Here is a 20,457-nt window from a genome sequence, read left to right as displayed (position 1 = left end):
TTTGCAATTCTTAAGCCATAATAAAGATCAAACTGCTATTTTTGTCTGGAAACTATACATATAACCATACAATACATTGGACTTAAGACTGAGAGTAACAGATCTTCAAATCCTGTTCAATCTTCCCAAGAGCTGCAGGAACAATAAATCAAATTAGAAGTTCCTGGCTGGAATTTTTAACTCAAGACAGAATCCAGCATTTGATAGGAAAAGAAGGGGTATGCAGCCAAACAACCTTATTAACATAATTATTATTCATACTTATGGCACTTATGAAAAAGTATATTAAAAAGACAAAGCATATTTATGATGTTTTCTGGACTATTTAAAATAACAAAAAAATATTGTATTTAGATAAGTTTCAGCCACACAAAATGGGGAAGATTATGTACTTTGGACTTGCATCAGTGGTTGGTATTGCCCCTGAAGAGTCATTACCAATTTCACCTTGTGAATTCATCTGAATATGGAAGACTGCAGAGGGATGCACAAAAATGTGGAAATCATTTTTAACTGCACAGATTGGAAGATTGATCTGAAAATACCCAAATTTCAAGATATCATCAAATAAAATTTTCAAAATTCAAAAAGTCCCTTCTATTACAGCAAAAATTATGAAAGCAAGTGTTTTGCACATTGAATTCTTCTGTTTTGTGAAACAGGAAAAGTAAGAACAGAAGTTTTGCATAAACCCTGCTAAGGAATGAAATCATTCACATGCATGTTCAGACATAGAGCAATAAAGTAAAAGGCTCAGTTACACCAAACAGCACCGAGGTGCAGAGACCAGCACAAAACTACTTGGTACCTACAAACAAAAAACTCCACATCTCTCACTCCTGCCTATTATCACATTTACATTCCCAGCCTACACAGTCTATCAAAGTGTTTTTTCTCTGTTTCCTTTCATGTTCCTAGCTGAGAGAGAAATCTAGGAAGCCGGCTGTGCTTCTCACATGGGGAAGCACAGGAGGTGTGCTGGGTACCCCTTCCACCACTAACTTCCACACAGAGCATCCATTGTGATCCAGCTCTGTTTTGCTGGTGGAGAGGGGAGGGCTCTGGCAGCCACCTGTGTTACTGGGTTGTTTACAGCAAGATTGTTCCACAGACAGGGTGCCAGGACCTGTGCACAGGCATTAGATTAATTTCTCAGTTTTCTGAGAAATAAACTTCTTTAATCTTCAGAAATTCTTGGCAATTTTTTGTCATGTTCAGGGAATGTGAACATGTCAAGCCCTTGCAGGGAAAGGGTTCCTAAATTCATACTGATACTTAGAGGTGCCCGGGAGGACCTAATGCCTTTATAGCTCAGAATTTACAGCATGGATTAATGCAGGGGGACAATGAAATACTGATTGAATGATTAACACCACTGAAAAAGAGCTTCAGTCTCATATATCCATAGATGGCCAAATATTAAAGGCACTATTTTGTTTATGAAGGGGCAACAGCAATGACCTAAGGAAAACATAATACAAACAAAGTAGAGAAAGACAGAACCAAAATGCTAATGGTCATGCTTGTACACAGGTAACACATAGCAACAGGTGTGTAGGAAAAAAATATGAGGCAGCTAAATATAGAGGAATTATTCTCATGGAAGAGATATGAAGAAGTACAAGAGGTTACACTACAAAACAGAAAAACCAAAGCAACTTACTTTAAGACACTAAGCAATAAAGTCTTCTGCTCAGTAAACATCAAATTTATGAAGAGTGAAGCATTGTACACAAGAAAATGAGCAGCCATAGGTTTGGCTGACACAGATGAAACAGCTTGTGGCTTAGGTAGTCTGAAGACATGGACTTGTACATTTAGACTGTCATCTGTCAAGATCAGATGTCCATTTCCACCCCTCTAGTGGGAAATACACAGATTCTTCTGGCATGGTTGAAAAAGTTTCACACCAATCTCAGCAAGCAACAACAAAGAAGTTACCATAACCAAGAGCTTCCTCTTTATGAGCAGTGAAAGGGGATAGTCAGTGTGAATAAGGATAGCTTGTGTGTGTGGAAACATGGATCAAAACTCATCCTGCAGAGTTTTTACAACATGTGGAAGACATGATTCACATAAAATACTCGGTTCACTCAGAAATAATCTGCTCAGACATTGTGTGTAACATACATGGTATTAGCTCCTTCACTTTATGCCATAAAGTCAACTTAAAGACATGGGAAAGCCCCCATTATTTTTATTCCTCCTGAACCTCTTCTGGAGCTCTCTACAACTAACTGGAATAGACATTCCAGACTTGATATACCACATCTGATACAAAGAAAGTATTCATTCCTTGGGCTGTCAAATATTAGAGGAGGCAGGATGAAGTGAAAATGGCATATTTACTCTCCTATAATATACTCATGTGTCACATGAGCGAAAAAGTGATAGCATTTATTCAACAAAAAACAAGAGGAATAAAATAAATTTGTGAGTCAGACTTTTTAAGATTATTGGAACATACATTCATACAAATACACTGATGAGCTTTTCCTCCTCTGTGTAGAACAGCATAAATTGTTATGACAATTTTAATCCACAGACTGAGGTTAGTGTCTGCTTATTGCAAAGTATTATTTTGTTCAAAGTACCCCCCAGCTGTTAAAAAAAGGAAAAAGAAGATTTTTCTGTGCCATTTTGTCCTTTACTGATCTTGTTAGGATATGAAGTGCTATACAAATACTTCAGATTAATATTAGTTGCAAAGGCAAATTCAGTGAAGGTACACGCCCCTGTACTTACTGTTCTACACAACAATTTCCTAGAAATACCTGTCGAGGCTTGAAATTACCAAGTTCTGTCAAAATATTTGCCTTATGATCACAACGGTAAGAGCTCACCAGCCATGAATATTCACAGCCTCAACTTTTCCAAAACTTTCCAGGTTTTCTACTTAGCATGTTAAGCCTTTGCAATGTTAAAAGAAGACTGTGGAAATGTGGCATCAAAGAGAAGCTACAGCTTCACTTCCAAGCAGTTCGCTCCAAGTCAAACTCAGACATGTTTATACATGAACTATCACCCACACTTTACATGAAACATGGTGAAAAGTTTTCCCAACCTCGCCTCAGCCTTTAAATAACTCTTCAACAAACACACCTTCAGAAATAAAATTCCCACAGATTACCACACCAAATATAAACAAGCCATTCGGGGAGCGGGGGGGGGGGGGGGGGGAGTAACAAAAGAGATTTGCCAAGACATCTGCAAAGGCACCAGAAATGCTGTCCACAACAGAAGCAGACAAATGTCCTCATGGAAAAACCATGGATGAAAATGACAACCATTACAAAGATGAACAAAAACACATAGATAAACAGTAAAGGGTATTTTTGCCAGCAAATTAATTCTATTTAAAACTATAAACTATAAGTCCTTATGAAACTGCAAACTTTCGTGTTTCCAAAAAGACATACAAAGTATTTTCAAAAAATAATTCAACCAACTAAACTTAGATTTAAACCAGACAGCAAAAACTACAAACTGACTGCAACTATGTTTTTTATTACATGTTATTATTTTTTCCTACATTCTCAACAATCTCCTTCCTCCTTTTCCTACTCTTCATGCTTTGTAGGGGAAATTTTGTTTGTTTGTTTTTTTGTTTGTTTGGGGTTTTTTTACTTACTGTATCTTAAAACCTCCTCTCTTGCTATCAACCTGCTGTCTTTGCCCCACTGGAACCAATATTGTTTTCTCTCAAATGGTCTAAGAGCAAAGTGATGTTAAACTCTCATAAATGAGTTTGAAGCTATATAATGTGTCTGCCTGTTTTGTGCCTGACAGCTTTGTGAGGTTCCCTTCACCTACATTTGGTTTCATACAGTAAATTTCAATAAAACCAATTAGACTTTGACAGACACACTAAATTTCCACCTTCATTAGACATATATATTTTTAATCTTTTCAGGCCTAAATAGAAACTTACATCTTTTCCCAGGACTCGAAGTTCAAATTGTGTTTCCTTGAAGTGAACTTTTGTAATTCTAGGCCTGTAGTATTGAGAAAAAAAGGACAGATTTTCACAATCTTTTAATTTCATGTATAATAAAATATAAAGTTGTATACATTTGCATACAAAGACAAAAAAAAATCACAGGTAGATTTATATTTCAGGTATGTCCCAGATGTCAGCAGACAATTAGTGATATGTAAACACTTCAGCATGAGTATGCTAAAGGTGATCTACTATTTACAATACGTGGACTATCAAAGAATTAAAAATCTGCATAACCCAGAAAAATATTAAGAATTCTATGTATACTTTTTTAATATTGCTATGATTAAACTTTCAAATAGATACCACAAATCACAAACATCCATACAATATTGTTATTGTTTTAGTGCAGACTGCACATATAAATAATACATACCAAAAATACTTTCCTACTTGTTTTTTATTCTTGTAGATAACAACTCCTATGGGTGTTAATCCTAAAAAGTATTCGGATTTGTTTTCACCCTAGAAAATAAAAATCTATGTTATTTATACAGTTGCAAGTAGAATCACAGTATCAGTGAGACCCAGTGAGAAATTCATCCTGGTGACTTTAATATACTGTTTCACTCTCTCTACACATGAGAAAATAGTACTTAATCTACTTATGAAAGCTTCTATATGCAAATTTGTAGTTCTGAGGGAAAAGAGGCAAGAAAGAATGGCAGTGAGGGAAAGAAAGGGAATTTCATGCCTTGGTGAAAAACAAAAATGCCCTTTTTTTCTTTTCTTACTGAATTAATTTTTGCTATTTGGCAAATGGCCAAACTCAGAAACTGAATTCCTTATTCAGGCATGAATGCAACAGATATCCCAATTTCCAGCTGACAGTAAATAGGGATTTTCTGACCTATAATACAACCACACAGCTGCCTTCTCCATCCTAAAATAGTGTCAGCTGCTGCTGCCTCCAAGTGAAGTAGCTCCTTTGGGAGAGTCAAGGTTCCTTTTTGTTGCTCAGAAAGGGCAATGGTATGCAAGAAGAGCCACATGCATCAACTCCTCCGAAGGAAACCATTCCTGAAGTCAGGATACAAATGTCAAACTGCACTGGGAGAGAACAGGGTGAAAGCCCTGAGTGTCAGAAGGTCCCCACCACCCCAATTTACAGCCAATAACCAGAGCCAGAAGCAGCTTACAGCTGAAAGAGTGCAAACCCTAGTGCATGAGGTTAAAAGAAAGTCAGCTGGAAAAGCTCATTCACCTGCCTACTTGAGGCAATGAGGAAGAGCCCTGCAAGTCTGAGCTAGCAGAGCATGAGCAGCAGAATTATCAACTGTGAGAGGCACTGACTGGAGACACTGAGAAAGTCCTGTGTGATTACAGGGCTGACAGAGGTCAAGCACAGCTGGCAAGCTCTGCCTGCACTCCCCAGTGAATTAACTGCTAAAGGCAACTTTACTTTTAATATGACCAAAGGAGGAAAATAACTGCATCTCGCTGTGTGTGCAGCTTCAGTCTCCAATGAGGGCTTCTGAAGTAATTTAAGTAGGAATAATGATGTTCACAGGTTACCCAGGCAGGGATTTCATTGCACAACAAAGGCAAGTTATGAGGCAAAAAAAATTCCAGGCTGTACTAATTTAACATGATTTTGCTGGATCATGTTGAATCTTGTTCCAGTAACTCCCCATTTTTTCACTGGTAGGAGGGGAACAAAGCCTGGGATATTATTACAATTAAGCTATAGGGTGCATTAAAAAGTACTTTATATTTCAGGCTACACATTTCTTAGAGGAAATACATATTTAATCTTCAGGTAGTATCTTGATTTCTTTATTTTCTTTCAAGTAATTTTACAAAGTACTGACAATCTAACTTAGTGATCTATCTATACTATAACTCCCCATTTGAACCCTTGATCCCTTAATTTTCTTTTATTAAAAAAAAAACAAAACAAAACAAAAAAAAAACCCAAACAAAACAAAAAACAAAAACACCTGCCACAAGCAGAATAATTCAAACAAGATAGAATGATGTTTCCACCAGGAGCACATAGCCTCCAGGTGATGACTTGGATCCAAACCCAACATACATGCTGACAGACAAAAGAAATTGAGGGGTTTTCTGAGGCAATACAGACAACTTGCAATGCTGCATGACACAACACGGGAAAATGGAAACATACTCTGGATCTTTAGCAAAATCTTGAAAACAAGTATTTTAAAAAGACAGAATGCTACTGCTACTCCACCCTAATTGCAATGGTATTGAAAAGGTTTCAGGACACATTTGCTCTTATTTAAAATAAAATAATGTGCAAATTCTTCTGTCAAAGACAAAAGTGACAACCCTCACTCATGTCTCCTGACACTTGCACTAATTACTTCTTTTCTACCTGAATTATTTTTATCCAGAATATAACAGACGGGTTTTTATAGGCGTAACACAATCACAGCATTTGATCTGGAAATCATTAGGCTTTTGTATGTATGAATAACTGAATCCTCTTCATCTGTAAATATGTGTTCCTTTGCATTTCTTGATTAGTGTTCCCTTTACAGTTATCCTGTGGCAACAAGACTACTGTTTCACACATTAGTGCAGTAATTATTTTTCACAGTTAGCACTTACATAAACAGGATGGAGATCCACTCCATACATTTCCAGAGATTTGGCCACACCTAAGTAGTTCACTTCTGCTTCAGCAGGAACTTGACCCCTGTAAACACAATTATTTTTAGATATCTTCTCATTCCAATCAACATATCAAAATAGATCATATTAATAAAAACACTTTTCTGGACACATATGCAGCCCTTCTTACCAGTTTTTTTTTTACTGTCATTGTGTTTTCAACACTGAACTTCTTATTCCAGGTTAGACTAGATCTCTAGTGGTCTCCTAGCACAGACATACATGCTATCATATATATAATGTTTTCAAATGCAGGGGCTAACCTTTTCCTTGCTGTCAGAAACACAATTCACACATTTCGTTTTTAGGCTTCAATATGCAAAATAAGTTTTTTTCCCAATAAATAAATTATTATTAATACAGCAGGAATAGTATTACTGCTTGGGATACTATTTCCCCATAGCAGTGTTGAAGCTCCTGAAAGCAAGGTTGATAACTTCAGAGAAATTATTACATTCTCCATAAAATATTGCCTTTATTAAGTCACACCAGCTGGTAGCACCCAGGACTGCTATGTTCAAAACAAGATTTGGAGTCTCTCTCATGAGATTAGCCATTTTCAAAGATATCAATCCATCAGTTAAAAAGTACCACTGACAGGAAATAACAGGGAAAACTGGTGAAGGAAAAATCCTGGCTAGTAGGAACATATTTGACATTACCAAAAATGTACTTATTTTCAAAAAGAACAATACAACTAAATAAATTCAAAGCCTTATCCTCAAAATATAATTTGCTCTTTGCTTAATATCTGTCGCTGATACAAGGATGAGATTCTCTTTTGTAAGCCTGAAATAGTTGAAGCCATGTTTTCATTTTTACTTTTTTTCAATACTGATCTGAAAGCAGCTTGACTGTTATTAGGAAAGTACAGCACACCTTTTAAAAATATCAGCTCAAAAAGATGCATATCCTGCTTCATCCTGTTGGTTTTCTTGGGGAAATACTTCACTACCTTTCAAATTCAAGGTGTGAAGTAGAGCATTCTACATTCAACATTTTGACCAAAGATCTGGAAAAGTCCTGCAATATGCACATTCCTGCTTCTTGTGTCACCATTCTCTCTAGCCTAGAAGCTACCATCCAGGTTTTCCCAAGTTTGTTCTATGGCTGACAAAGAAAAAAGAATTCTCAAGTTCAAAGACACGAAGCATCAGTGCTAGCATGAATGCAATAGGTATTTAAAGGTATCCAAAGGCATTTGAAATTACTTCTTTGTATCTGGGAGATGGACAGCTTCAGCTCATTTTCAGCACTGCCACTTTTCCAGGTGCTCTTCTCTCCAAGGACTCCTGGAAAAGCAGCAGACCTGAAGCTTGCAAGAGAAATCCCTTTCTTCAAATCCCAGTAGATATGTCATTCATTATCTGTATTCAGAACATGCAGAACCCTGGATATTCAGCACATCAGTTAATGTCATATCTGTCACATCTTTTATACACTTTTGCTGTAAAAATTTACTCTGCAGCTCGATTAATTTAAAGTCTTGTATGTATATCTCAGAAATGTAAGCAAAATGTTCAGAGGGTTGTATTGTCTTACTGAGTTCACAAGCAGGCTAAATGCCAGTCCTGCGCAAAATGGATTAATTACCCCATTACTGAATTAGGGTACAATACAACACCAATTTAAACCCTGCTGTTGGTCTTTACTTACTGACCAGGCTTATAAAAATGCTGATGCACTTACTCATCTATTCTCACCTGCCTCTGAAGGGACCAAAAGGCTCAAATGTCAAATAAATTGTTTGAATGTGTTTTTATAAACACTTTCACAGCAATACATCATGTTTTAAAACTGAATTTGCAAAAATATTGAAGGAAACAAAGATGTGAGCTGGATCTTCTGATGGAAGCAGATGGAAGCCAGAGGTAGAAATCCTCCCAAAAGCAGATGGAGAAGCCAGAACATGAAGGGAAGAACTGACAGGGACTGAAAGAACTCCCATTAGTACAAAGAGAGCTTCATTTTTATTATGTGTGAAAACACAAACTCTCCACAACATCACACATGCCAAAACTAAATCAGTATTTGCCAGTGGGGATGACAAAGCTGGCAAAGTGACAGTCATGCAGCTGACACACGCACACCAACCTCTGGATGGACAAAGGGCACCTGAGTGCCACTTGAGGCCCTAAGCAACATTGAAAGCCACTTGTAAAGCTAAACATCAGGGTCAATTTTGCTTTCCTTGTGCCCCACTGGCAGCATGAAATGTTGATTCAAGACAGCAGCAGCTGACTTGCCAAGCATCAATCAGTGACAGATCTCCCACAGTCTGAAATGGGCACTGTCAGCAGTGCAGCACCAGCTCTCCTGCCTGCACTGAAGGATTCTGTCCTCCAGCACCAAGTGTTTCCTCCCTCACAAGTGAGCCCCAAAGTCACTGCTTGATCCTCCAGACGTGCCTGACAACATCAGGTCCTCTCACACTGCTCTCTCACCTTGGAGCTGTCATGTTGGTTTATAGATGGGACTACAATCACAGTAGGCAGGCTGAAGAGTCAGAAACCCCCTCCACTTTCTTCCCTCACCTTCCTTGCTTTAGAAACTTTCTCAAAAACTTCATCTTTACTGAATCTCCAAAAAGCTATTGTGCTGTGTAAAAAACCCCAAAAAACAGAGAGAAAACATGCAACCAAAACCAGTTTTTCTCAACATAATCAGTAGAAGGAAGGTATATGCAGTGACATAGCTGTTCTGAAAAAAAAACCAAAAAACCAAAACAAAACCAAAACAAACAAACAGAATAAAAAAACAAGCCAACAAACAAACAAACAAAAAAAACACCCATGTTTCCATGTTGGGATCCAGAAAGAATAAAACCAGTTCCTCCAAACCCTTTCACAAACCTGTCTCTAAAATGTCTCTGGTCAATGAGACAACTGGGGATGCCCTCAGCCATTATAGCTTCACACTTGTTAGCTGAAGAGGTTGTGGTCACCTGTGCAGAAATCCAAGCTGGCAGTTGGGCTGAAGTAGCAATGAGTACATCTTGGCTTTCCTCTCTGTTCTGATGCTGCTAAATCCCTCATACCTAACTGCAGTCAAGCAGCAGAACAGTACCAGGGCTCCAAATCAGTAAGTGTTTTACAGTGATCCCTTCACAGTCACTGCCTTCTGAACCTGATGGCTACAGAAGCTTTAGAGAGAGAGAAATGGAGGCTGCTTAGTTCACAGCAATTCATTCCAAGTCTCATTTCTCACAAACAGCTTCTGTGATGTTGAATCCAACTAACTAGCTGTGACTCAGTTTCCTTTCTCTGGAATGGAAAAAACAATATTTTTTACTTTATAGAAATACAGGTTCTCAGAAATGTTATCAATTGGTATAAGGCTGTCATGCAACCACACAGAAATAATTAGTGACAACAAACTCTCTTCCCTGAAAGAGAAATCTCAGGTCAATGTGGCAACTGGCACAGACTCCAATTACTGGAAAACTTTTCAGAGAACATCTGTGACCCTGAGTTAATACCTATTCTCATTAAACAAGACATATATAACATTAACACACAATGCTACAGGCAAAAATTACTTAACCTTTATCCAGAGTGTGGCTTCATTATAGCAAAATAATCAAGAACTTTAGATCTACTACAAGATGGGTAACTGATTCTGTTTGCATTACTTTGACAAAGGCTATGATGAACATCCTCATGAAAGGGTCCTTATTGCTTTCATCTTCATAAATGTATTATATCACAATTGCACCTAACTTGGATTTGTTAGAACAAGCTTCCTTACACTTACCAGGAACATGAACTTGGAGATAAGCAAGCAAATGGTTTTTTTTGGCTCTACATATGAATTTCTGGCATATGTTTTATTAAAACTGCTGGCTCTGAAACACTCATACCTAGGTCTGACACACCTCACATTTCCAGCTATTGTCCTACTCAGTTCCTAAAAGAACAGCTTGAATACGTAAAGCCTTTCCTGCTTCTGAGAGGTATAACTGGATTCCCTGTGTCCTTCCCTCAAGTCTAGAAACCTCCACTCTGTACCACATCCTGTTCCTCCCCACCTGCCTGGCATCCCTGAGTCTGGTGTTACCTGCCAAGTTCCCAACAGTACTGAATTCTTACATCAGAGTCTTGTGTATCCGCTCTATGGCATCCTCCAGCTCTTCCTTCTGGTCAGGAACGAAGCGGTACTCGGACACGTAACCTGCAGTGTGCTTGTACGGGTCATAGTCCCCCAGCTCAGCTACAGAACACAAGGAGATAACAAAGGTCACCTGTGTTTCTTCTCAACCAAAAAATGTGTTATATAATCCACCTACTGATGTCCAGCCACCCCTCTCCAACTGACAGCCAATTTAATCAGCAGTCAGATAAGAAAAAAGGGAACAAAGGAAGAGAATACAGAACTGTTTGCATCAGCACACACAAACCCAAGAAAAAAATTGTCTTTGTGCATTTTAAAAGATATATAGAAGGTTAGAGCTAGAAAGAGCTAGAATCCTTGACAGGAGACTTACTGCTTCTACAGGCCAGACAAAATTTTGACCAGGCCAGCAAAATTTGAATTAAATGACATTGATTATTTGGCAGCATAGGCAAAACAAGAGTAGAAGAAAAGTCTAGTTTTGTAATATCTATGCTCTCATGATATATTGCAATATTACTGGCAGAAAAGTTTGATATTATTACTGGGACTTCAACATAAACTTGGAATACAAATGGAGGTTAATATCCTGTGAGTCCTAGAGGGAAGGTCTTCTAATGGTGTTCCTTGTGAAGAATCACAAGATTTCCTTTTTCAATAAAATATCAGTGCATTTCCTGGATATCAAATTCACTTTTGAAATAAAAATAGCTTTCCAAAGACTTTTCTTAAAGAACAGAACATGATGCATAGCCAATGTAATTTTGTTTGACACAACCCTGAATTTGTACACATTAGTCATGTCTGTTCGTATGTTGTAACATAATTATAAAACAAATATGCATCTTGGCCAGAAGTCACATCTACTGATCTTAACTATAATTGCATCTGAGAAACTCTGCAAAAGTTAGTATTTCAATTTTTTATAACCCTTGGCAATATCTGTACACTGGATTTCTCTGAGAAAGATTTCACAGGAGCTTTCTTATCCAATTCCCACTAAACCAAAAACATAGCCAAAAGGAGGCTTCAAGAGCCAAGAAGGAAAAGACTCATCTAACTACTGATGTTTCTTTCCTAAATGTTGAAATGAAATTGCTTGAAGAAGATGGTGATCTGCTCAGTGAGGATGGTGAGAAGTCTCACTGGAAAACCTCCATTAAAATTATGTGTTACGTGTCTGAGACAGACATTTCTTTACATATTTGGAACTACTGCTAGCCCTAAATACAAGGATGAATTTTTTTATAGAGCCCATGAGAATGCATACCTCCTAGTGCCTGGACTAACTTTAACTCACTGTATCCGTAATTTCGGGGTACGGATTGGCTCTAAGGGCTGAGTCGGTCAGGGTGGGGCACGAAGCAGGGCTGGGCCATTCCCATGGATCGTCCCAGTTGCAGCTGGTGCTTTACCAGCTCCTTAGAACTGTTAGTGACCAGGGGAATCTGACTGTTTAATATAAACAAAGGTTCGTGATGGCTCCAGAGGGGTGTTGACACGAGGCGAGACCTGCCCAGTGCTCTGATTGTCAAAGTGAAGAAGTTCATACAAGGACGGGCGAGCGGCAGGTACGGCAATGTACCTTGGCACTTTGGGGGGCTCAAGGGATCCCAGGGCCAGCCTTTGGGCAACTCTACAGCAGGGCTAGGGGCTCCCACATAGTCCCAGTTCCAGGACAGCAGCGGTCCGGGAGTGTCCGGGAGAGCTGTGGTGTGGTGCTCCATCACGACACCCGGCGCTGGGGTAGGTGCATATCCCACCCCAGGTGCGAGGTTATGCTGCTCAGGTGTAACCAGCCGTAAGGACACGTCGCAAAGACACAGCATTCATGTCCCTACGGGGCCGTGTCACTGGTGATCCTTGGCACACACCCACCCTGGCCGAGACGGCAAACCCCGAATGCGCAGGACAATGCGTCGCCACCTGGTCGTAACATCAGTGGACGGGCCCCTGTCATCTAAAAAAAGCTGTGGATCGAGGGGTTCCACTCGGAACATAACCTTGGCCATGTTTTAACTCTTCTCTCTCCCATAAACTTTCTCATTGTTTTCCAATAGCCTCTTTGAGATTAGAATTACAGGAACAGGACACTACACCAAAACAACAGCTCTCACCACCTTAAAAAATTACTAAAGAGCATGAATTTGCTCCTTTTACTCATTTCTCATAATAAAATGAAAATGCTACCATCATTGCATATTTTTCTGCTTCACACTTGCAGTATTTTTTCAGAGAAGGCATGTCTGCCAGTAAAGTGAAATGTGCATTGCAAACAATTTTTCAGAGAATGACATGTCATATTTCTTAGATGGCAAAATAATGTCAGAAATAATTGTACACAAGTAAATACTGCCTGGAATTTTAGCTTTTCAGATACACATACAACCTACCATGAAATCCTTATTATCTCTATTATGCCCATTCCCATTTCATAGACAAATTATTATGCCTTGTCTTTCTAAAATGGATATAAAAGGAGGACTATTTTTTTATGTTATATTAAGTGTTGTTGAGTCACACTTGTAACACCAATAATACAAATAATCTTTCCTTGATACATATCACTTTAGACAAATTTAAATTTAACACAGAAGAAATTACAGACAGAGGTCCCAGCATGGCTCTTCACACAATTTTTTGTTACAATTGTATTTGAATATAGATCTTGAGCTATTATGGAGAAAGAATAACTGCTCCAGTAGACAGACAGCTCCTCTCTAATTGATTGCTAGTTCTATAAGCATGCAGCATATAACATGCACTCCTTAAAAGATCTCTACTGATGGATGAATGTAGATAAATACTAAATAAAAAGAAAATTCTTTACTTCAGGTCAAATCATATCCTTCCATTAAGTAAACATGCATTTGTATTGATATAATGTAATTTTTGAGATAATATTTTCTGTAAGTCTCCTGACAAAGGTTTTGTCATATTCTACATGTAATCCAAAGTAATAAAGTCTTGAATACTTGACAAAATATTCCCCAGCAAAAGCAGAGTCTTCAGATTGATTTTAAAGTTTTTTCTTTACACTAACTTCCATATTGCTCCTGCATTATCTATTCGGAATGGTCATTTATTTACAGCTCTTGAAGTGAAATCAGTCACACTACTTCTGTTTGGGAGTGCATAAAGTGTTAATGCTATCTTCAGTCATCACTTAAGATTAATCACAATGCAGAATTGAAAGAAATAAGCCCTCAGTGGGCCAGGAGAACTTACACTGAATTATGTATGCTCCCAGCTGTGCTGCAGTATTGATTGGACAAGGTAAACGGCCCTGTAGAACATCTTGCTTTACCTGCAAGAAAAACTGATACCTAAAACACAGAAATAAAACAAAGTTGTTATTTTAAGTCCAATTAATATTTCAAAATCATCCCCTTAGCTGTGCACATATCATGTACCATAACCATGTGGCAGTAAATGCCTGTATTCCTCTCTAAATTATTCCCCCTATTGATCCTGAAGTAACAAGTAATATTCATCCAGTGGAAGAGCCCAGGAAAAGGGAGCAGTCACTATTATTTTCCAGTCTGCTTACATTGCGCAGATGCGATTACTTATCTACCTAAAATGACATTTCCCTCTTTTGACTTTCACAGAGCAGTCAGGAAGTGGAAAAGAGGGATAGGAATCAGAAAAATTGAACAAGAAACCTATCAAAGGGCAAAAGTTTAACCTCAACACAGGATCAGTGTAAAGGATGACTGGGTATTGGATGCTTGCTTACTCAAATATTTCCTCTCCACATACCAGAGTATCAAATACAAAGCAGCAGGGAGGTTTGATGGAGCCCATGAAAAAGATGGATGGGTGTGCCATCAACAATTAACTAAATCTGTCATAGCACAGGGTACTCTCCTGCTTGGAATAGTGATAGCAGGGGTGAGAAAGTAATTTTTAAAGTCATAACCTGCTTCTACTCTTGATAAACCTGAGACCACATGGAATGAATCAATATGCCCAAAGCAGATGGAGCAGACAAGATAACAAGCCATTATACAAAGGATCTGCAGTTTTGCAACTTTCCATAATGATTTATATGGAATCTTTTAAATGCTATTTGGTTTTTGTCTGGTTTTATTACAACAGATGTATGCAGCGTTTCTCATCATCCTAACTTAATTTCTTGCACTGATTTCCTACAAAATGTAAAAATACAAGGAAGGTAATTTTTTACAGAAAAGAAAGGTTTTCCATACAAGCACATAGCTTTTCCATTATTCACTAGTCCCATTTTATCTACATAGAGCCATTCAGCTACTCTGCAAATAATTTATTCTGTGTTAGTACAAGTAAATTATGAAAGCACCTTGGAATGCTCTGTAAATTCAAAGTGCACCTACACTGATTTCAGAGAAGTTTACAAACTGCAGGTTACATGATAGCTGACTCAGAAAACTTAAGGTCCAACCAAATTTTTTAGACTTTATCAGATGAACCTCTGAATAAAGGTATTAATTCAATGTCTTTCTGATTAATGATTTCCCCCAGAGTTTGTGCTATGACAGATGTTATGGTAGGAATGTCCATCCTCTAGAAATGGTTAATGTTCTCTACTTTAGAGGAATGGCATTAGCATAGGAATTTCCTGGGAATATCTCTGGGCAACACAAAGCACAGACACTCAGTGTTTCCTCACTCTAAGCAATACCTCCATCCTGCTTCTAGTTTATGCTTGCAATCCTACCTAGACAAATCTTCCCTGTAAGAATTATGATAATAACCAAGATGACTTTACATCCTCTGTGGAGTACACAACATCACCTTTCCAAAATGAAATGCATTTTTGTTGCACACTCATACTTGTGTTAGCATTTCTCCACCTCTACAAAGCAGAGCTTGGAAGGAGAGGATGCTAGAAATATATTATCCTTGGAGCAGGTACCTAAATTTCTGTAGTCTCAAAATAAAGTCGCATAGGAACTTCCAAAATATACCTGCACCCTGCACTGTTAATTTATTAAATGACTCCTGTAAGGTGAACAATCTCAATTCCCACTGAAGCCACTGAGCTCCTCACAAAACCACGCCTTTTGTCCATACCTATAGCTAAAGAAGTCTCATCTTGCTCACCTATGTTTGTCATGCATATATTAGAGTGCCTAATTGCAAGTTTTCTCTAGCAAACACATCCAGCAAACACCACCGTGTTAGCTTTTGCCAACAAGCCACACAGATTCTGCTGCAAAGCAATTACAAATTTGACAGGTTTTCATTATTTGCAAAGAGTAATCATGTAATGGCACAGATCATCAGAATCTAACGACGGAGTTAGCTCTCATGCCCATTAAAGTAATAAATACATGCTCCAAAGAAACACATAGATTAGCACAAAGCAGTTAACACAACACTAGAATTACACAGTTAGGCAGATTATTATTATAAAGGAAAAGAGGGTTTTTAATGCCTCCTAAGTGGAAGTACCTTCAAGAGTCCCTTTCAATGCATATTATTCTAAGGAGATGGTGGTATTATTACTACTACTACTACTACTACTACTACTACTACTACTGTTATTTTCCTGAACAAAAAAGAAAAAGCCTTCCTTCCAAGATTTAAGAGCCTGTGGTAACAAGTGCTCATAGATGTTGAAGGCTGTTGACTATTCAATGTGTTTCATAGAAGACTGACAATACCATCACATCACTTTCCTAGGTTGGCCTTTTGTACCACCCAAGGTGCCACTTCTGCATGACCAAACGCTGTCAGGTCATGACCAGAGGCTTCCTCATGACACTGCAACCTTTCTTAACTGGATTTGCTCACCTAATCAGAAGTGTAGATCAGTGGCTGGCCTTATCACAGGGCAAAGGAAAAAACTTGTGAAAATTTACCCCCCTGGCTCCACCCTGCCTCCTGGGAGGCAATCACAACAGGTTCTGTGGCCAAAGTTCCCTTTCCCAGGGACACCTATATTTCCCTGTGAGGAGGATTTAAAGCTCTTCTGGGAAAGTACAAGAAAATGGCACTAAATTTCCATTGTACAGGGGCATCCCATTGCTGCCAGCTTAAATTCTTTTACCTGCCAAGTCACATCATTTTTTATTTTTGCCAGGCCAGCCTGGGTCTTGTTATGTTGGAGACTTCCATTCCTGTTGTGCCAGTTGGAAACAAAATAATTTTCTCACTCTGGAATAAGAAAAATACTCTGCCTCTGCTGCAACATTTGATTTAAGGAAATTAAAAACCTTGTGTGCATTCTAATGAATCCTCATGTGTCACATTCTTAGGATATCAAAAGAAATATTTTGGTATTTGTTAATGCAAGCCAGCACAGTAATTTTGTCTGCCTACCTACCCAAATTCTCAGATTTCCTTTTGAGCCAAAAGTAATTGTCTGAGACATTTAATAAATAAAGTAGACAGAAAATCCCAAAACTGTGAGAGAGTTCAGATAACCATGTGTGTGTCTGTGTGTGCAAGCATGTGCACATGTTACTGTGTGCATCCTCATACCTTCCAGAGGACAACAAGCTTAGGTAAAAGAATCAGAGGCATGCAACTCTTCAATTTCCTTCACATATTTTTAGTAAGTCCAGAAGAAATCCCCTTGAAAAACAGTTCTGGAATTTAAACTACGGCAAATGACGAAGAAAATTCCCTCTATTTATATCTGATACCCAAGTAAACTCTAAACTTGGTTCTAGCATAGTATAAATGCAGCTGTAACAATGCATTACTGAAAATATGGGGGAAAAAAAAAACACTCTCAAAAACACACATCAAGGTCCTTTGATTTTTGATGCACCAGAGAACATCTTTTCTTCCTGGGCTTCCTAACAGTCATCACAATCAACCACTGTGAAATTAATCAGAATTTCCTTTCTACACACCAGTGTTCAAGGAAAAACATTCAGATATTCAAGGAAAAAAAACAACCCAGGCACACCACAACAATATGCACCTGGTTGAAATATATTGCCAGCCTGAGATCAACAAACTATATTTTAATTAAATACTGTACCTTGTTATTTCTTCCTTAAGTTTACAAGGATCCTCTGCATAAAATTTAATGCCAAAATACAGAGTATATGGTGGTCCAGCTGCAGGAAAAAAAATGGTGTAAAAGTGAGTTGTCGTGAATTGCTAATTGGTATTAATTGTTACTAGTTGATGACAAAACAGCTACTAAGAAGCCTATTTTAACATTTTATGAAAATTTGAAATTATCAGAAAAAGTATTGCATTCACACAGCAAATTATTATGATATGTTAAGCATGATAGAGACATCACAGCTACTATAAAAATAATTGTACAAAATAAGAATAATTAACACTTATTATCTTAAAACAAAATGTAAGCATACAGCAGTCTTTGGACAATAATGACACTGTTAAATGATACCATGTTCAATGCATGTGTGAAATTTTGATACAGCAAAGAACTTCAAAAACAAACTTGCTAAGAACTGTAAATCTCTTGTGACTAGAATATTGTGCAGACTGTGTAGATGGAACATTATTACTTCATCTTTGTCATCTAAGTTCAAATTAAATACATACTGTTTATCAATTCTTTATGTTCAGCGAGGGTCTTTGCAGGATCCAGCCAGTACTGTGAGACAGATAATTATGAAAATTAGTCACTTAACTTTGAAAATTAACACAGAACAATTGGTTATTCCTATCTCTTAACCTTTTCTTCTCCTTCCCTCATACTGAGCTGACAGGAGGTACTGCACTCTCATCCCTGGAAGAGAGAGTGTTGCTGCTTGTGCTAGTAAAAATAACTATCAGCTGGCATGAGAAAATATGCTTTTCTGTGAGTGCCACTGGTCTTGAGATCAGCACAGGTGAGATTAAACACTTCAGTATGGTGGAGAAGAGACAAGAATCTCATCTGCCTTTTCATTTCTCCAGTGAGTACTTAACTCTGTGGCCATGGCACAAAGCTATGCTTAAAATCACCGCATAGCTATTTATTCAAAGGCTGCCAAAATTTTTCTGAAGTATGCAAGAGGTGGGGGGAGGAGCGGGAGATTTCTAACATTTTATTTGCAAGCCAAAGATGAATGGAATTTCATGGATAATGCAAAGGCATTTTTCAAGCCAAAGCCAGACAGTAAAGATGAGGACATTTAGAGACCCGAGAGCCCCAACACCAGGGCCCTGTGAGCACACCTAGGCACACCTGCACAGTAATGTGTGTCAGATACTTGATAAATGCTTGTACAGATGGATAAACAGGGTCAGCTATAGTTACTCTACAACCTGATAGGCTGAAGTGCCAAGAGAAATGGAACAAAAAACCAGTGTCTCTTTAATCCAGTGCGCTGGCACAGCAGTTGCTGACAACAAACCCCGGAGTGGTGAATGCCAAGGCAGCTCCGAGGTGCTGCCTTTGCCCTTTCCATCTCCTGGCAGCCCCTGTGACACTCCCCAGTGCTCTCCCACCTGCGCCCCCAGCACGGGCTTGCAGGCAGCTCAGCACTGCTGCAGAGAGCTGGGGGACCCAGCACCCCCTCACCCAGCTGCCAGGGATCAGTGCTGCCAACCTAAAAGAAGTATTTAACATTTACAGAAGAAGTGGGGAAAAAATATAATCATTTTGTTGTAGTCCTAACCAATGTAGCTATCCAGTTACTAAAGAGACTAATTTACTAATTGCTCTTTACAAGCACACAAAGTATTACTTTAATAATTTTTTATTTACTGGGACTGATTTAAAAGGTACAAAGTTATTAAAGAAAATAACTTCCTTTTAAATTTTAGGCAGAAATTACATTAAAAAAACAAAAAGGATATTTTAAAGTACAGCATAAAGAAAAAATGGACTCTTTTGTCCTTTGTACTTTTACAAATCTGGCCCCCATACAAGCCAGGTATGTAAGCAGCATGCATCCAAGCTCCATGCAGTATTTAGCCCTTTAAAGTGCCTGCAAGAACTTTACCACAAATCTGGAATCTTAAGTTTTTGCATCTGCATAGGGTTAAACTTAGGTCACATTCCATAAACCTGCTTGAAACAAAATATTAACTAGGTTGAAATGTTTGCTGTAGTTTCAGTCAATGAAGTGTCTGGTGCAGAAAGCTCTATCAACTTCAAACTAAATGTTGGACTGTCTTAATTAGATTCTTACAATGAAGATGATAGTTTTTGATCACATTTACAACAGGAATAAAATTTTGAAGAGGAAATTCTTCAATTATAATCTGAAATGATCAAGATTTTCCCACACCTTAAGACAACATTAAGAATTGGAATTGCTGTGTCAGATTTCTCCTGCAAATGTTCCCTCCAAAGAACCTCAACCCACTGAGTTCAGGATGCCCCTATTATATAAGAAATGCAAAAAATTTTCAGGCAATTCCTACATACAAATATGTATTTAATGCTACCATAGAATCTAAAGTTATATAAAATATATTTGTTATTATATCATCAGTGAACTGATCCTGCTGCACTCTAAAAATTTATTCTTACTACCTGTAACTCACTTGACCATCAGCTTTGTGTCTGCTGTTTTAATCCAATAATATTCTTCTAAAATTTATTGTTTCTACTCAACATTATCAGCCTCCATTTTCTTTCCACTGGTTATGACATCTAATGTAACACACACAAACAATTCCCTTTCCTCCTAGATAATTTCATATATTGTGCTTGGGGATGACTGTAAAAATCCATAAAAAGAAAAAAAAATCCTTTCAACAAAACATAAGCTAAGTACAATCTGACTTATTTTCTAAGATGTTGA

At 38.0% G+C, this 20,457-nt stretch overlaps 1 protein-coding gene across 3 annotated transcripts in view; it reads right to left on the bottom strand.

The window, feature by feature from the left end:
• EPB41L4A (erythrocyte membrane protein band 4.1 like 4A) overlaps nucleotides 1-20,457 on the bottom strand; it is a 114,909-nt gene that overhangs the window by 44,284 nt on the left and 50,168 nt on the right. For all 3 annotated transcript variants that reach the window (XM_085567191.1, XM_085567190.1, XM_021524791.3), the window contains 7 exons: nucleotides 18,263-18,314; nucleotides 17,724-17,802; nucleotides 13,976-14,073; nucleotides 10,726-10,846; nucleotides 6,575-6,662; nucleotides 4,377-4,465; nucleotides 3,932-3,995 (listed from right to left, as the gene is read on the bottom strand). In XM_085567191.1, coding sequence (XP_085423317.1) covers nucleotides 3,932-3,995; nucleotides 4,377-4,465; nucleotides 6,575-6,662; nucleotides 10,726-10,846; nucleotides 13,976-14,073; nucleotides 17,724-17,802; nucleotides 18,263-18,314 — 591 coding nt within the window. The remainder of the gene's footprint in view (nucleotides 1-3,931; nucleotides 3,996-4,376; nucleotides 4,466-6,574; nucleotides 6,663-10,725; nucleotides 10,847-13,975; nucleotides 14,074-17,723; nucleotides 17,803-18,262; nucleotides 18,315-20,457) is intronic.

The sequence above is a fragment of the Lonchura striata genome, chromosome Z (genome assembly GCF_050655825.1).
Source record: "Lonchura striata isolate lonStrDom1 chromosome Z, ASM5065582v1, whole genome shotgun sequence".
In the NCBI taxonomy this organism is placed as follows: domain Eukaryota; kingdom Metazoa; phylum Chordata; class Aves; order Passeriformes; family Estrildidae; genus Lonchura; species Lonchura striata.
Note: the sequence above shows the minus strand (reverse complement) of the source record. Positions and strands in the feature narration are given on the sequence as shown.